This window comes from Terrapene carolina, unplaced genomic scaffold (assembly GCF_002925995.2).
Source record: "Terrapene carolina triunguis isolate 2854851 unplaced genomic scaffold, T_m_triunguis-2.0 Scaffold789, whole genome shotgun sequence".
Lineage (NCBI taxonomy): Eukaryota > Metazoa > Chordata > Testudines > Emydidae > Terrapene > Terrapene triunguis.
In genome coordinates, this window is record NW_020665140.1 from 7,942,650 (window position 1) to 7,958,920 (window position 16,271).

General features: G+C 41.8%; 1 protein-coding gene across 2 annotated transcripts in view; it reads right to left on the reverse strand.

Moving 5' to 3' along the window:
• ARHGAP24 (Rho GTPase activating protein 24) overlaps nucleotides 1–16,271 on the reverse strand; it is a 333,812-nt gene that overhangs the window by 263,330 nt on the left and 54,211 nt on the right. The window contains exon 2 of one of the 2 annotated variants that reach the window (XM_024198670.1): nucleotides 12,203–12,402. The exons of the other annotated variant lie outside the window; for it this stretch is intronic. Within the exon in view, the coding sequence (XP_024054438.1) occupies nucleotides 12,203–12,382 (180 nt within the window). The 5' untranslated portion in view covers nucleotides 12,383–12,402. The remainder of the gene's footprint in view (nucleotides 1–12,202; nucleotides 12,403–16,271) is intronic. 2 annotated transcript variants of the gene reach the window in all.

Below are 16,271 nucleotides of genomic sequence, written 5' to 3' on the forward strand. Positions count from 1 at the left end.
GGGGGGGGGGAGGGAGCGGGAGCGGGCGGGAGAGAGAGAGAAGGGGGCGTCCAGGGCTACAGCAGGGGCTCTGCCACGCGGCCCCTCCCGCTGCGCCGCCTCCTGCCGCGAGGGCTCCGCTCCGGTCGGCGGGGAGGGAAGGAAGAGGACTGCCCTGCAGGGCGCTCTGGTTCTCCGCGCCGCCGCCCCCTACAGGGCGGCCGGAGCAGAACAAGAACAACAACAACAACAAAAAAGCGTCCGTGCCGCCCTAGGATTGGGCAGAATGCCGCCTCCAACAATCTGCCGCCCCGAGCACCAGCTTGCTCAGCTGGTGCCTGGAGCCGGCCCTGCGTGTGACTGCATGGAGTCACCACCTCAAAACCTCTTCAAAGATACAACAGAGAAGCTGCAGCTGTCATTCTGATCCCAGTTCAACTGATGTAAATTGATGTCAGTAGAGATATTCTGGTTTTACACCAGTAGTTTATAATGACATTTGCCGAGGAGCTAAGTTGCACCCCAGCAGCCCTCCATTGGGTATATTTCATCGCCCACCACTCCTGTTCAGTATTTGAACAAAGCCTGAATTATGTGACTTATGGCAGGAGGGATGAACTTTGAACTCTGCTATTAAAATTCTGCTGAGAAATGGAGAGACCATCATTTTTGTAAGCTAATTATGAAGCGTGTGGATTAGCAAATTTCCACTGCACACAAAAATGTTATCCATTCCAGTGCTATCTGTAAGAGAAGGCAACAATTTCTCTCCTTATCCATATTGAACTACTGAAAGGATTTTTCCCCATCGGCAGGCTCAGTTTCAATTTATGTAATTATCATATTAACTTCTATTTAACACTTCCATTAGAAGTTTTACATTATTTTAATTAAAAAATGCAGTTGAACTATCTGTTTCCCATTAGCTTCTAACACATGTCTTAAATGGACTTCTCTGTTAATGACATTTTTACACAGGTTATATCAGATGGAAAGCACATATTATGCCAGAGTGAGAGACTTATACAATTCAGTTTGTACACAAGAGGCAGTCCTCTCATACACAGACATCTGATGAACTGAAGGCCAATTTTAGAGGACAACTATTCAGTTTTAGTCAGAGGTGGGCACAAGCCAAAATTTAAGATTTAGATTAGTGTTCAAATCTAGGACTTCTTCCCTAGCTTTGGCTATGATCCTGTGAACAAGTGAGCATATGTTTAGCGCTCTTTCAATCAGCAGACCAGGGCATAACAAAAGCCAATGGCTGGAAGCTAAAGTTCAAGAAATTCAAACAGTGAGGGTCAGTTAACCATTGGAACAGGTTACCAAGCCTTGTGAGAGACGCACTATATTTGGCACTGGTGCGACTGCTATTGGAATACAGTGTTCAGTTCTGGTGTCCACAGATCAAGAAGGAAGTTGAAAAATTAGAAAGGGTTCACAGATAGGCCTCAGGCATTATGAAAGGACGGGAAAACATATCTTATAGCAAGAGACTCAAGGAGCTCAATCTATTTCATTTAACAAACAGAAGATTAAGGGGTGACTTGATTAAAGTTGAAGTAGCTACATGGGGAAAAAAATTTGATAACAGCTCTTCAGTCTAGCAGACAAATCTGCTAGACTGAATCTAGACAAATTCAGACTAGACATAAGTTGCAAATTTTTAACAGTAAGGGTAATTAACCATTGGAAAAACTTACCAAGAGTGGTGGTGGATTCTCCTTCACTGGAAATTTTAAAATCAAGATTAGATTTTTTTTCTAAAAGACTTGATCAGGTTCACAAGCTAGATGATCACAGTGATCCCTTCTGGCCTTATAACCTCTGAATGTTTGAAATTAGTTCACAGTTTCAGTTCAGAGCAGACAAGCATCCTGAGCACAAAACTAAGTGGCAATAGTAGAAAAGAAGCCAAGAAAGGAAACAAAGGCCCTGATCCTACAAGGAGCTCTCTGCAGACAAGTCCCCTAGATAGAGCCCCAGTTACTTCCATGGGGCTCTTTGCAGGCAGAGGGGAAAAGAGTGATGGTTGGGGGTGGTTTGCCAGCATGGAGTTCTAGAAACTGCCACCTCATTACAGTAAAGCTCAAGAAAAGAAAACATTCTTACAAATGGAAAAACATTTTTCCCCTGAAGTAATTTATTTAAATAACACCAGAAAAAAAATGCCCCCTCTAAAAAATTCATTTTCAATTATACCCCATCTTTTAGTGAAAAAACTAAATTTTTGACCTCCCTAAATTTAACATCAACACAAGGGCCTTAAAGTAGATAATTTCTGAGACGTTATTACAAACCAAGGGGAGGTTACTTTTCCAGTGACATAAGCATCATTTTCAGCTCAGAACAATCTAGGAAGCATAGGCCTCTGATTATTTATACTGGGACCCAGGGAACCTCTCAAATGCCCACTGACAGAAAGCACGCCAGACCATAACTCTCATCAGGCCTGATGCACTCATTGCCTCCAACTCACTGTTGTTATAATCAGTACAAAAAGGTGTTGTGTAAGGTCTCATAGGCAAACTGGTAACATGCTGGTCATTAATATTATTGTGTGATGTATGTACAGGCAACGTATAAAAAGAGTTATATATGTATGCTGGAAATAAGTTTCTAAAATGTATTTGGCAGGCAGTGCCTAAGGTACCCTAATTTTGTTACCCATCACTGGACAGATACAAGGGACCAGAGAGCACTTGTAATCTGAGAAGGCTGGATCCTTCAACCCACAGGGTTGAATTCTCTGAGAACTGACTATAGGTGAGAAAACAGCTTAAACAAAGATCACAAATTTTAATCCCTAGAAAGTATGTTTTGTTTTGTTTGACTTATTATCATATCTGTGTCGTCTTATCACTTAAATACCTTTTCTTAGTTAATAAACAACTGTATATCTAGTTTTATTACAAAACCATTTCAGTGCCGTATATTAAACTGAAGGGTAAAATCCTCAACCAAACTACCAGGCTGGTGTATCTTCTGTCTCTCTGGAGGCAGTGAACATACTAACTCCTGGGAAGTTCACATTGCAGAAGAGACGGTTTGGGGGAGACTCAGGACTGAAGTGTCTGTTGAGATTGCCCTGCAAGGAGTAACCCGACTGGTGGAAGCCCTGGTGAAGTCATTGAGCTATAAATAGGTTTCTGGTGTCAGGGCTCTGAGTCAAAGCTGCACAGAACGGAAGCACCCAGGATTACAGGGCAGGCAATGACAACCTCTTACTGAACCCCCAAAGCATCACATATACAAACAGCGGAATTCCCAAAGTTACATTCAAGAGTGAAAGCACGGTTCCATGTATTACAAGGAAATAATGAAGAGGGATAGATTGTAAACAAAGAAGCTACAGGTGGAAAATTCCTGTTTGATCATTGACTCAATCTCCCTGCAAATACAGGATTCCTCTCTACAGCACGTTTTCTAGTCATTTGTCCAGTCTAGTTCTGAAGAGGCATTTAAAGCTGCCAATAGAAGCTACTGTCCTGACACTATTACAAATAGTTTGAAACCTCCTCTTGAGATTTATGACTCCCTCATTTGTTTTCTTGCCTGGAAAATGCTCAATTCCATTTTAGTTGATTTCATACATAAATAAGCCACTTCTAAATGCAATTTGCAAGACATCTTGCTGGAACTTCCTGGTTTCTGTAATCTCATGGGTTGGATTTCTCTCTCTATATATATATCTAAGCTATCCAACAAGTCTCTATTTACATGCCAGAGCCTAATCTTTTTCCTGAATTGCATGAAATCTCGGTCAGAAAACTGTGAAACTACAGTAACTATAAACTGATCACAAAATTCGCATCAATCATATAAACAAAACAAAACAGAGCATCACTCATAATTACCATAAAAGAGCATTTGTGTGTATTAGGTAACACCACTATGTGTATTTTTGACTTACACAACCTTTCTAATGAAATGTCACTATCCAAAGTGATTACCACCAAGTATATGGACTGTGGTTACAGCAATCTTAAATGATTTTACAGATATTACACCAGCTACAAAGAACTAGAGTTTAAGAAACAGGTACCTACTTTGCACATATACAATATGTAAGCCCAATTTTCTTGTAAGCTAAAGGGAATTCTGTACTATGTACCAGGGACCAAAGTTCCCCCAAACCTAAACTAGCACAAATGGGTTCCCTGTGTATGGGTGAGTAGCAAGTCATGATTTTGAGGGCCTAACTGGAGACTATTTTAAGGGACCTGATTTTAAGAGGGTGGTTGAGATCACCTTTCCATCTCCTGGATCCTGGAAGTTGCTGGGGATAACGCAATCCCCAGCATTAACTAGAGAAGCCTCTACGTGCAGCTGCATCAGCTCAGGATAATCAGAGAGAAGTTCCTGCTACATTTCCCCCCCCTCACCTGATCGCACCCCTACACTATTCCTGGGTGGCCAGTTCATGCCTGTTTAAGTCCCCTTTACTGGCCAGAACCCAGAATTAAGACCTTCAACTTAATGGAGTTAGTCTTGATATAAAACTAGTGCGAGTCCAAAATCCAGCCCAAAATACTGAAGTGGGTTCAAAATGAGTTTGCCCATCACTGTTTATGCCCTTATGCCAATAGTGCTTCATCTGGATTCTTGATTTCACCCTAGGAGACTGATTTCTTGACTCAATAAAGCTAGTCTTAAGAGTTTGTGACATAGTGAAACTACTGTAAGAAAATCACACTGCAAATATTCTTACTGCCAGTTGCAAGACTACAAAAACAACACCACTGAGAAGGCGCCACCGCTCTCATCCCTGTCTTAAATCCAGACATCGCCTACTCAGACATTGCTGGGAAAACATTATTTTCTGTCAAAAACAGAGTAGAAATTGGAAAAGCCTGTTAATCAGCTGCATCCAAACAACAGCTGTATTATGAAATGGAGAATGTTAAATGTTGATCTCTTTGGCTACCCACTTTTCTGGCAAGATATTTGACCTTCAGAGCTGGCACAAGACTGGGTCTCAAAGCACAAAAGGCCAAGGAATACAAGAATGAGAAGACTTAAGAAGTTAACCAAAAAAATGAATAATTTCCAAGATGAGAAATTACTCAGAATTATCAGAAATTATTTAGTTATCTCTTCCCAGCTGGTGTTATTCTTCCAGATTGTATTCATCTGCTTTGCATCCATTTTTTTTACCCCTTTCATTTCTGTCTACAATAAATAACCATCTATTTATATCCCTACTTTCATCTTCAATAAGTGAAAACACCATCTTCCAAAGGCCCTTTGAGATATTTCAAGGACATCACACAAAAAGATAGCTGCTACTCTGACTGATAAAACAATATAAGGGAATGACTGTTGTGTTTGATGATAATAAAGATTCAATGAAAATTCATGGCCCTTGGCTATGAAAAATAATGGTCGTATACTGCACCTTTTCCTCGACCTTTCTACGTACTCTGTGTGTATCTGTGGGGACACTTTGAATCAGACCTTCAGCCAATGTATGCCAACATAGTTGCACTGACTTCAAAGTGACATCGGTTTGCAATAGCAGAGGAGCTGACACTATGAAATCAGATGTGTTCCTGCCATTTATCATAAACATTATTTAATTGTCATGAGGTTTCAATTCCTGTGTTCAGAACAAATATGATGTGCATTATTTGCCCACAAAACTGAAGGACTTCTAAAGATAACACTTGGCATTTATAATGGATGGCATGGTTAACGCACTGAACCTGCCTTAACTAATTGTCCCATCATTCTTGTCGAGTACCTGAGTTGGTATAATCTCCAGTTTATAGACAAGGAAACAGAGATAGGGGACTATTGCTACCAGCAAATTTAAGCATATCCTAATAAAAAACAGTGGAAATCTGCAGACAAAATAATTGCAGAGAATTTCATTCGATTTTATGGAATGCTGTGAAGCTACTCTGCAGTATGAAACTGATTTCTAATTGTGACATAGTTTTTGCTGCAAATATACTGAATTTAGGGTATAACTGAACAGCCAATTCCTGTAAACCTGCAAAATCACTACTGGCAAATTATCTTGAGAATTTCACCTCAAATCTTCACATTTCAGAAGATCATTAACTTTATAAGTTGTTTTAAGGGGGAGACCATTGGAAAATTTTCTGCCGACTCTCCACGGGAAGACTGTAGAACTTGACAACACCCTGAATAGATGCAGCAGGAGATACAGGACTGATTTGCCTGTTCCCCAGGCATGAATAAAGCAACAAGAAAATCAGAGGAAATGGGCAGAGCAGACTGCCTTCATAGTAAACTCAATCATGGGTCTCCATCCTGGCTTCAGGAATGAAGGTAGATGGTAAAACTGAGGCCTGGTCCACACTAACCCCCCACTTCGAACTAAGGTACGCAAATTCAGCTAGAATTCGAAGTACTTTAGTTCGAACTTACCGCGGGTCCAGACGCGGCAGGCAGGCTCCCCCGTCGATGCCGCGTACTCCTCTCGCCGAGCTGGAGTACCGGCGTCGACGGCAAGCACTTCCGGGATCGATCCGGGATCTATTTATCGCATCTAGACAAGACGCGATAAATCCATCCCAGAAGATCGATTGCTTACGGCCGGACCAGGAAGTAAGTGTAGACCTGCCCTCAGACAGGCTTCTTTCTCAAGGGTCCAGGCATCCTGAGCTTGCCCAGTGGAGTTCTGTTGATTTCTACTGACAAATTATAATATACTATGCAAGTCAAGAGGAGATAAACTAAGGATTAATTTGGCTAATATTAAAAAAAAATGGAGCAGCTGGAGAACCTAAGTGCATAGACACCCGAACAGAAGCACAAAAGAGGATAGCATCCCCCAGGCAGTTTAACACCAGTACTGGGTGAATGGAGGGAAAGTTATTTGCCAATATTTTCCCAAATTTTCACTCTGTTAGAAAGCCATGTTCTTCCCTTGTGAACTTTTGAATGAACAGGTTTTTATTGTTCTAATACTGGGAAATGGCTGTTCTTCATGCAATTATCAATACTTATCTGCTAACAAAGGTATTTGTGCACAAGTAGTTTTTCACTATGTGCACCTCAAGTGCTTACCCTTTTATAAGGATTCAGTTATCCAGTCAGGAAATAGAAACAATACCATGCAACATGCCCTTCATCCTTTTCTTCCCTTCCACATGCAGTACAAACAACTAATAGTCAATAACTGTCAAAATTAATAGTTTGGAAACAAACATAAGCTGAAATATATCTGCAGAAAGTATTCACCCAACAATTACTAATAGCAAATAAACTTACAAAAAACCTGAAGTGTTTGCAAAGGATTTAGACTTGCAAACAATGATTCCCCAAGCCAACTAACTGCAAACAAACTTAGCCCCTCATGGGTTAGTCTTAATGACAAAAATATCAGCAAATAAGTATACTTTCCCTCAGGTCTGGTTCCACTCAGGCTCCTCCCCAGTGGGTTCCAAACCCTTATTCTCTCTCTTCCTGAGAGTTCCCTTCTGCCAGGTGCATAACAAGCCACCTGGAGCAGTGAGTCTGCCCAGACACTGCATTCCCAGGTATCAGACCGAGTGTACTAGGGAACACTGCCAACCTGCTGCAGGGCTTAATGTGTTGAATAAATTGTTCGCTAAGACTGTTTTGCCTAACCTTTAATTACCACTTATATGTACTATCCAACAGGACCCATAAATGTACGCTGATTTTTTTTCCATCACAGGGAGAGAGACTCAGGCCCAAGTAGTTGCATCATTCACAAACGCATAGACTCATAGACTTTAAGGTCAGAAGGGACCATTATGATCATCTAGTCTGATCTCCTGCACAACGCAGGCCACAGAATCTCACCCACCCTCTCCTGTAACAAACCCCTAACCTATGTCTGAGTTATTGAAGTCCTCAAATCGTGGTTTAAAGACCTCAAGGTGCAGAGAATCCTCCAGCAAGTGACCCGTGTCCCACCCTTTCCCTCTCCTCACACCCACCAGCCGAAACACCACAATCTGAACTGAAAACAGATAAAAAGAAAAATAATTAGTTCTTTTCCTTAGTTGTATTTTCTAAATGAGTTGCAGTGGTGTATGTGAATGAATCTAAAAATCTGTTAATGACTTTATGTCAGCAGATTGGTATTCCTCTCAGCAGGTGTTTGTTTTCTTAATTATAGGCTCCAGAAAGTTAGATAAATCCATTTTAGAAGTCGCTGCTCTCCATCTGATAACAGCATTGTTACTTAACCGACAGTAAGTGGTTAAAGTAAAGTTCTTTGCTTCACAGCTCTGCCGCAAATTCAGCATAGAGACTAGGGTTCCCAGACAGAACCCTTGAGAATTTGGATACCAGAACGCATACAGTATAACTTTCCTTTGTAGCTAAATGAAAATATTGTACTACATGTTACAGTTGAGGCATCAAATCCAGGACACATTTCAGCACTCTAATTTGCTTCAGAAATATTTCAAAACTGCAACAAAGTGGGTATTGGAACAGCCCTAATTTGGTCTGGTCTACTAGTTTCCCATAAGTATTGATGGGGGTTTTAAGCAAGTAATACTTCTGAAGATTTTTTCCCTCCTACCTCTATCATGGGGTGTTTTTATAATTACTCATGACTTTTAGGCAAGAAACTCAAAAGCAGCTCAATTAGAAGCATCAAAGGTTTCAGAATCAAACTTACAGATTTCTTTCACCTATAAAAGTTTAGAAGTTGTAGTAGCCATTGAGATACACTACATATTTTATGGCCTCCCACTGTTTAATGCAGTTATTGATGCTATAGCGCACTGAATAACTGCCCATGTAAAGCTGTGTGGCCTTACCGCTACTATTACTGCCTTCAGCTAGCAGCCCAGTAAAGTTCTGTGTCCTGAAATATTGTGGTTAGTGTTTTTTAAATGATGGTGTAAAGGCATGATCTTTTTAGGGCTTCAGTTCTACAAAACAGGTACAGAAAAAAAATCCAGTTTTTCCTATTTTAACAGTAAATAGAGGGAATAAATGTAGAGAACACTAAAGTGTCCTTATTTCTAAATTTATTTTGTTGTCAGAGAATCCTTTAAATTTTGCATCCATAAAAGAATAATTATTGACTGCCTGTAAGTGTGAAAAGTCTACATGTAATAAGAATTCACCTCTCTTCAGTAGCTTTGTTATATTTATGCAATTGTAACTGTGAATACAATATGGCACCATTTTTCTTACATTTAAATAGCAACACTCTCCTTAGATTGTAGCCCTGGCTCACTCAAAAATATTGTATACTCTGGATGAGAAAAGTCAGCTGTGGTTCTAGAGGTGGGGATTTTGCAGGATTGGTCTCTTTATAAGAAAGAGGAGCTTATTATCACTTTTTATGGACAGGGCCGGCTCCAGGCACCAGCTTAACAAGCAGGCGCTTGGGGCGGCCAAGGGAGAGGGGCGGCACCTGCGGCAATTCGGGAGGGGCAGGTCCCTCACTCCCTCTAGGAGCGAAGAACCTGCCGGTGAATTTTTTTTTTTTTGCTTGGGGCGGCAGAAACGCTGGAGCCGGCCCTGCTTAGGGATCACTAACTACGGTATGTGTTGAAGATAGGGGACTAGATCCTGGGTTAGGATCCATTTGCACAGATCCAGTGGAATCAGTGGAACAGTGCTGATTTACACTGGCCGACGATCTGGTCAAGTGGCCAGAATTTTCAGACATGAATGCCTAAATGTAGATTTTGGAGCCTACCTTTAGGCATCTGCATAAGTGTCTTGATTTTCAGAACAACTGAACATTCACAGTTCTCACTTAAGTCTAGCTCTCTCAGGTAATTATGTGGCCTCTCCACATAATTACCTATGTATTCATCCTGACAGCACACCTGTAAGGTAAGGCAGTGCTATTATTCCTATTTTACAAATGGAGAACTGAGGCCCAGAGAGACCAAGTGACTCATCCAAAGTCACAGACGAAGAGTCTGGGGGCAAAACAGGGAACTGAATTTTTGTCTTCCGACTCACAAGCTAGTGCCCTAACTACTGAGGTGATATGGCCGAGCACCTATGAAAGTCAGGCTATTTTTATTTAGATGGCTATATATGGAGTGAGAAGTCTAAATTTAGACACCAAAGTTTAAAAATTCTGGCTAATGCAATTACTTTAGCAAGCTGGCTAATACTCTGACTCAAGAATTTGATATCAGTTCGCTACTTCTAGGTCTGGCCAAATCGTTACTTTGGCAGTTATTCCTCAACCTCTCCTTTCCTCTGACCAACTATAAATTTTTGTTTCTTCCTAAATGAGAGGAAGAAATAATATAATTCTTCCTGACACACAAAACCATCTGCTGATGGCACAAAAGGTTTATTGACAATGCTCAGCACCCAGGGAGCCTAGGATCATTTAAGATGCAATAAACATAACGTAACCTAGGAGAAATTAAGTTAGAGGAGTTCATGGGAATAACTTCTCCATCCTCAGAGAGAAAGTCAAAACCAAATACTGAATGGACACAGAAGTCATGGAGGGAACCTCAAAATAGGAGAAAGAAAAAACTAGAAGAAGATTTTGTATATCTGTTTAGAAGTTGCTTTTGTATTTTCATTCGGAAAGTATAAACAAGTGCAGAATCAGGCTGATCATTTAAGCGCTGCATCAAAACAAAGAACTATATAAGACAGGGTCTGCTGGAGAAAAGTAAGTAACTAGGGAAGACAGATTATTAAGATTTGTATTCAGGCACAGAATAGCTTACTTTCCTTAAACATCCTTCGGTTTGTAGCAATTTCATTAAATGGTTTCTTGTTTGCCTTCCAGAAATGCACAAAGGTCAATAGAGATGCAGCTTTGTATTTAAAATCTCAAAATGTGCATAGTGAAAGATATACAGAGAGGTTGTAAATATGAATTTTAAAAAGATATTTAGTGAAATATGAAATAACTAAAATGTGTTAATTAAACAAATTAGAAACCAAGGGTTATTTAAGGAGAATAAACTGCTTCACTATGGGCCTTAACTTAAAAGTTACATTTCTTGAGGTTTATACAACAGGAAACTTCCTCTAGAACACCTGAATCAAGACTGGCTGTCTCTCTGAAAGATATGCTCTAGTTGTAACCCAAGTTATGGGCTTGATGTAGGAATTACTGGTGAAATTCTATAGCCAGTCTACTGAATGAACGATAACACACTATAGAAATCCATATAAACACACACTATATTTAAACTGATCTTAAGCAATATACCGTATGTGTGAAAAATATGAGTGTAGGTGTATATGTCTATATGTATAAATGTAGGACATAATTAACAGAAGTGCTGATCATACAGAACTCGATCTCAAGTAAGAGGGAGCTGTAAGGTGGTCAGGACCTCAGAAAATTAAGACCATATATACTACAACATTGTTCTTCTGTCTGCAGTAACTTAATATCACAGATGCTCAGATTTGCTCTGAGCTGGGAGGGAGGCAGAGTTATTTACTCTTTTCTTATGGCACTCTGGAGATTTGTAGCCATAAAACAGGCCCATAAAAGTAGTAAGTAAATAGGAAAATAAATGACCATTAAGGAACAGTAAATTATGAGCTTATTCCAGACAGCAGTTTATTATACATTATGGATGTTAGTAAATGTGAGTTTAGGTGTTGTATGATTGTGAACTTTGAAGGCTGGGAAAATCCATATGGCTAGTCCTTTAAGCAGCAAGCAAGCTACATACACAATAGTTTACTTATCCACCTTATCTCAAATAAGCACCTTTGATTGATTCGTAAAAAGCAGGAATTTGCTGCTGCGACTTGTCTCACAGTTGGCAACTTTTAAAATGGTCCGATGCAGAAAATCTGTCTTAAGGTATGTCTACACCGCAATAAAACACCCATGGCTAGCCTGTGTCAGCTGTCTCGGGCTTGCGGGGCTCGGGCGGTGGGGCTATAAAATTGCAGTGTAGACATTCAAGCTTGGGCCAGAGCCTGGGCTCTGGGACTTAGGTTCCCAGAAGATCTATACTGTCATTTTACAGCCCTGCAGCCTGAGCCCTGCAAGCCCGAGTCAGCTGACACAGGCCAGCCGTGGTATTTTATTGCAGCGTAGACAAACCCTCTGGGACCCAAGCATCTGAGGGAAGCCATATATTTATTTAAATTAGACAAGTACCGTATTATCTGCCAAGAGCCTAAGCCAGCCCTGTTTTCGTTTACAGATTGGGGTGCCTGTTTCTTCCAGTTGGACCAAATTCTGCCACTATTCTTTCAGTTCCCTATCTCACTCCCACCCTCCTGCTCCCCCCCATCCCCCGCTTACCAAGGGTTTGGTTTCATCTTCATCTTTGAAATAATAAAGCTGGTCCCCCTTGAGAACAAACCAGCGTGTGTGCCAAGTCTTGACAAAGCCTCCTTGCTTCCGCAGCCACCCACACTTAATGGCATTGTGCCGTCCTTGGCTTAGCTGGGGACTCTCTGCAGAGCCATTGTTCTCATCCATAATGAGGCCGATGGACTCTCCTGTTTAGACAACAAAGGGGGAAAAGAAAAGAAAAAGAAACCACGTTATTCTCTTTTTAAGGGGGGGCAAAAAAGTAGCAGCCTGCCAATTTTCAACATAGCTAGAAAACAAATAAGCCCTGACCACAAAAATGCCCTACAAGAGCTTTTCCACCTGTTTATTTTCATGCCAGTGCCAGTCATAATCCAGTTTCCAAAGTTTCATGAAAAGTAAGTTCCATGTTAAACAGCAAATAAGCAGGGAGGGAAACAAAACCACTTTTCAGGTACAACGCGATATACATTTCCTGCACAACGAGCAAAACATGCCCATTCAGTCTAGATGATTTAGGACTTATTCACACTCAACAGTTCATTTGGATTAAGGGAAATGTGAGTTTAAAGCACAATAGCTTTTCCAGAATAATTCCCCGTGTTGACAAACCCTTATTTTAGTTTAAAGGGAAACAACAAAGAAAGAACCAACATAAAGTCTCCATGACAGAGAAAGATGAGCGTGTCTCATGCTATAAGGTCCTCTATTCCATCACAGCCTTCCCCCTAGCAAAGAAAGGCTTCTTACATGTAAAGGTGTAGTACACAGAAAATAGAATTGTTGCTAGATATACCACATAATGTAATAGCTCCCCTACTGGAAGGAAGGAGGGGAGGGAGAGAGTGGGTGGGGGGAGGAGGGCGGTGATCAAATGTTGCAATTAGTGCAGAACTTTTGCAGTTAAACCTTAAGCCATGAGAAACTTGGCTACTCTGGGGCTTGAACATGGACATGAACCTAGAAAAGTTTCATGTAAAACTCTTTCAAAGCCTGCAACATACTTGTCAAAACTTAAGGCCATACTTTTGGTGTCTGGATAGGCATGAATCTTCTAGACTGATTTTGCATGTGCAATATATGCTTATGTGATAAGTTTTCAAGGTCAAATAATTCTTCATTAACCCAGATGCAATGCATGGAGCTGAACAAACTCGTGAAGCTTATTTTTTTCCAACCTTCAATGTACTGGGTTCAAATACACCCAAATTATCAAGTGAAACTCAAGGATGCAAAACCACATGTACTGAAACAGCCTAAAATGAGATCAAATCCCATACAGCCCCATATATAAAAGGACAAACCCTTAACTCGGGGGTCCCCAACGCGGTGCCCACGGGCACCATGGCGCCTGCCGGAGCATCCATGTGCGCCCGCCTACTGGCCGCCGGACAAGCAGCCGCCAAAATGCCACCAAGAAGCGGCAACGTCAAGAAGCGCTACCGCCGAAATGCCGCTCGGCAGTGACGCCTCTTGATGTTGCCGCTTCACGATGGCATTTCGGTGGCTGCTTGTCCGGCGGTCACGGTCCTCGGCAGCTAGTCATCCGGCGCCCGCCCCACGGGAAAGGTTGGGGACCACTGCCTTAACTAATACGGTAACATACGGTGCCATGACTAGGACAAGGACTGGTCGGTCATCACAAAGGCACCTGTTTTGCTTTTTAGGAAGTTAAGAAATGGATCATCAAATAAATAAGAAGTCAGAGAATAAAACCATGGGTTAGTTCAGCTAGTCTAACCTTTTGCCAAAGGAGGCTTGTTCTCTACATTGTACTCATGAGTGCTTTGTCATTCCCAACTTCCCTTGGGGGAGAACTGTATTACACCACTGCATACTAAACTATGGCATAATAGAACTACCAGAAATCTATTCCATAAAATAATAGACTCCTCAGTTAGGGTAAAAAAATCAGGGGGAAATTCCTAACATTTCACTGGTTCATTTCCTTCCCATTAGTCCTAGTTCTCCTCCTTTGGGCCAACTTCAACAATTTCCCTTCCTTCTTTGTGGTTACACCAATTGCTTCCAATATTTGTAGCCTATTGGCACATCCCTCCATAGGCCCTGATCCTGCAATGTGATCTATGTGGATAAACCCTTAATATATGCATTGTGTTGCATTAAAGTTAACAGGGCTCAGCACAGGTTTCAGAGAGCTGTTTGCAAAGATCAGATTTCAGGACCAGGGCTTAAATTACCATTTAGCCAAGCTCTACATATTATTTTAATGAAACCTCACATGCTCTCCTTCCACAGGTCAGTTCAAACAGGATTTTCTAGAACTTTTGTATGGAGTGATATCACAAACTTAGCCTCCTTGAGAAATATCCCCAGCTGCTCTAATGAGTTACCACAAAACACAGGAGTATGCCTGGCCATTAGTGTGGCAGACAAAGATTTGTGTGTGCCTAGGGTTTTGAGAATGAACCAGAGTATAAATTCTCAGACCACACTAGCAGACAAGTTTTGTGACAAGATTTACCCACTTGCGTCACCTTTCACTGAGGCTAGTGAGTGGCCCTGAATGCTCAAGCCCTTAGTTTACGCAGAGGAAGATGGCATTTTCAGGATTTTGTAAACAGAGTTGAATCTCTGCAGGCTTGTATGTAAAGGAATAGCTTCATTTAGCTCTTGAGCTGCACCTGGGGGATCTCACCACCTCCAGAGAAATTAAGGACCTGATTTTCTACTACCTTGTCCCTTGTGCATTCATTTACATGAGTGCAAAATACATGTAAAACATTACTAATTATGATCTGATCGCATTTTTCCTGCGCTTTGCACAGATGTAAACTACGTAAGATGAAAGGCAATGACAAACCAGACCCTGAGGGCCCCAGTGTGTGTTCTAGTTCCAGGCTTGGAGTTTTTAACCATTAAAGCTGGGGTTTGATATAAACTTTTGTGACACTAGGAATTGAATAGAAAACAAAACTTTCAAGATCCACCTTAAACTACATCTGTTTACACCAGTCCCTTTAAATGTTCAGGGAACAATCTGTTCTCCCCTTGGTCATGGCCTCAGACTCCCTGGAATTTTGCTAGACCTCTAGAAGGTTATGTTTTAGGTCATAGTCAAGGCCCATTCAAAATGGCCAGAAGTTTTTGAAATGGTTTCTTCTATTATTAAGACCATTGGGATTTGTATCTTTTTTAGCCAGTTTGGTTTACTACTACAGATTGAGAGTGACAATGGACCTCAATTCTGTTCTGATTAATTCTGGAGATTCCTAGCGTCAAATGAAGTTCAGCATATAGGCTCAGCGCATGTCATCCTGTTACAAACAGACTAGCTGAACACTTTGTACGAACACTTCAGCATGCCTTAACAGCCAACAAGTCTATTCTGAGTCATCAGCAAGAACTGGACAATTTCTTGCTTGTCTACAGGAACATATCACATGCTACCACCCAGAAGCCACCTGCAACTCTTTTCTTGAAGTCATTTTTGTGTACCAGTTGGGATCTGCTACTGATATTACCTCACATGTAGCCAAATCCCACACAATGCAAACTGATCAATAAGATGAGATTTGTCGTCATTCTTTTCAAGTCAGAGACTTAGTGTGGACTCGCAACTACAGTTGCAGAGTGAAATGGGTACCTGGAGAACTCGTAAAATGCGCAGGACTTTTGCTTCTACTAAAACTATCCAGTGGTATTTTATGGAAACATAGGGACAGTTGCAGACTCGACTAGTACAGGAGTCCAGGGCAGGGCCGGCTCCAGGCACTAGCCGACCAAGCACGTGCTTGGGGCGGCACCTGGTAAGGGGCGGCCAATCTTGGGGGTGCCGGGGGCCCCCAGGGTTTTTTTTGGGGGGGGGGTTTTCATGGGTTGGTGTGGGGGGTGGGGTGGGTTGTTTTTGTTTTGGCGGCTGGGGGTGCTGGAGGGGGGATTCGGCAGCGGCACTCCGTGGGGGGGGTGTGGCGGCGCGGCAGGGTGCTCCGCGGGGGAGGGGTGTGTGTTCGGCAGTGCAGCTCGGCGGTGGGGGTGTTTGGCAGCGCAGCGCTCGGCGGGAGGTGCGTGTGGCAGCGGGGGAGGTTCGGTAGCG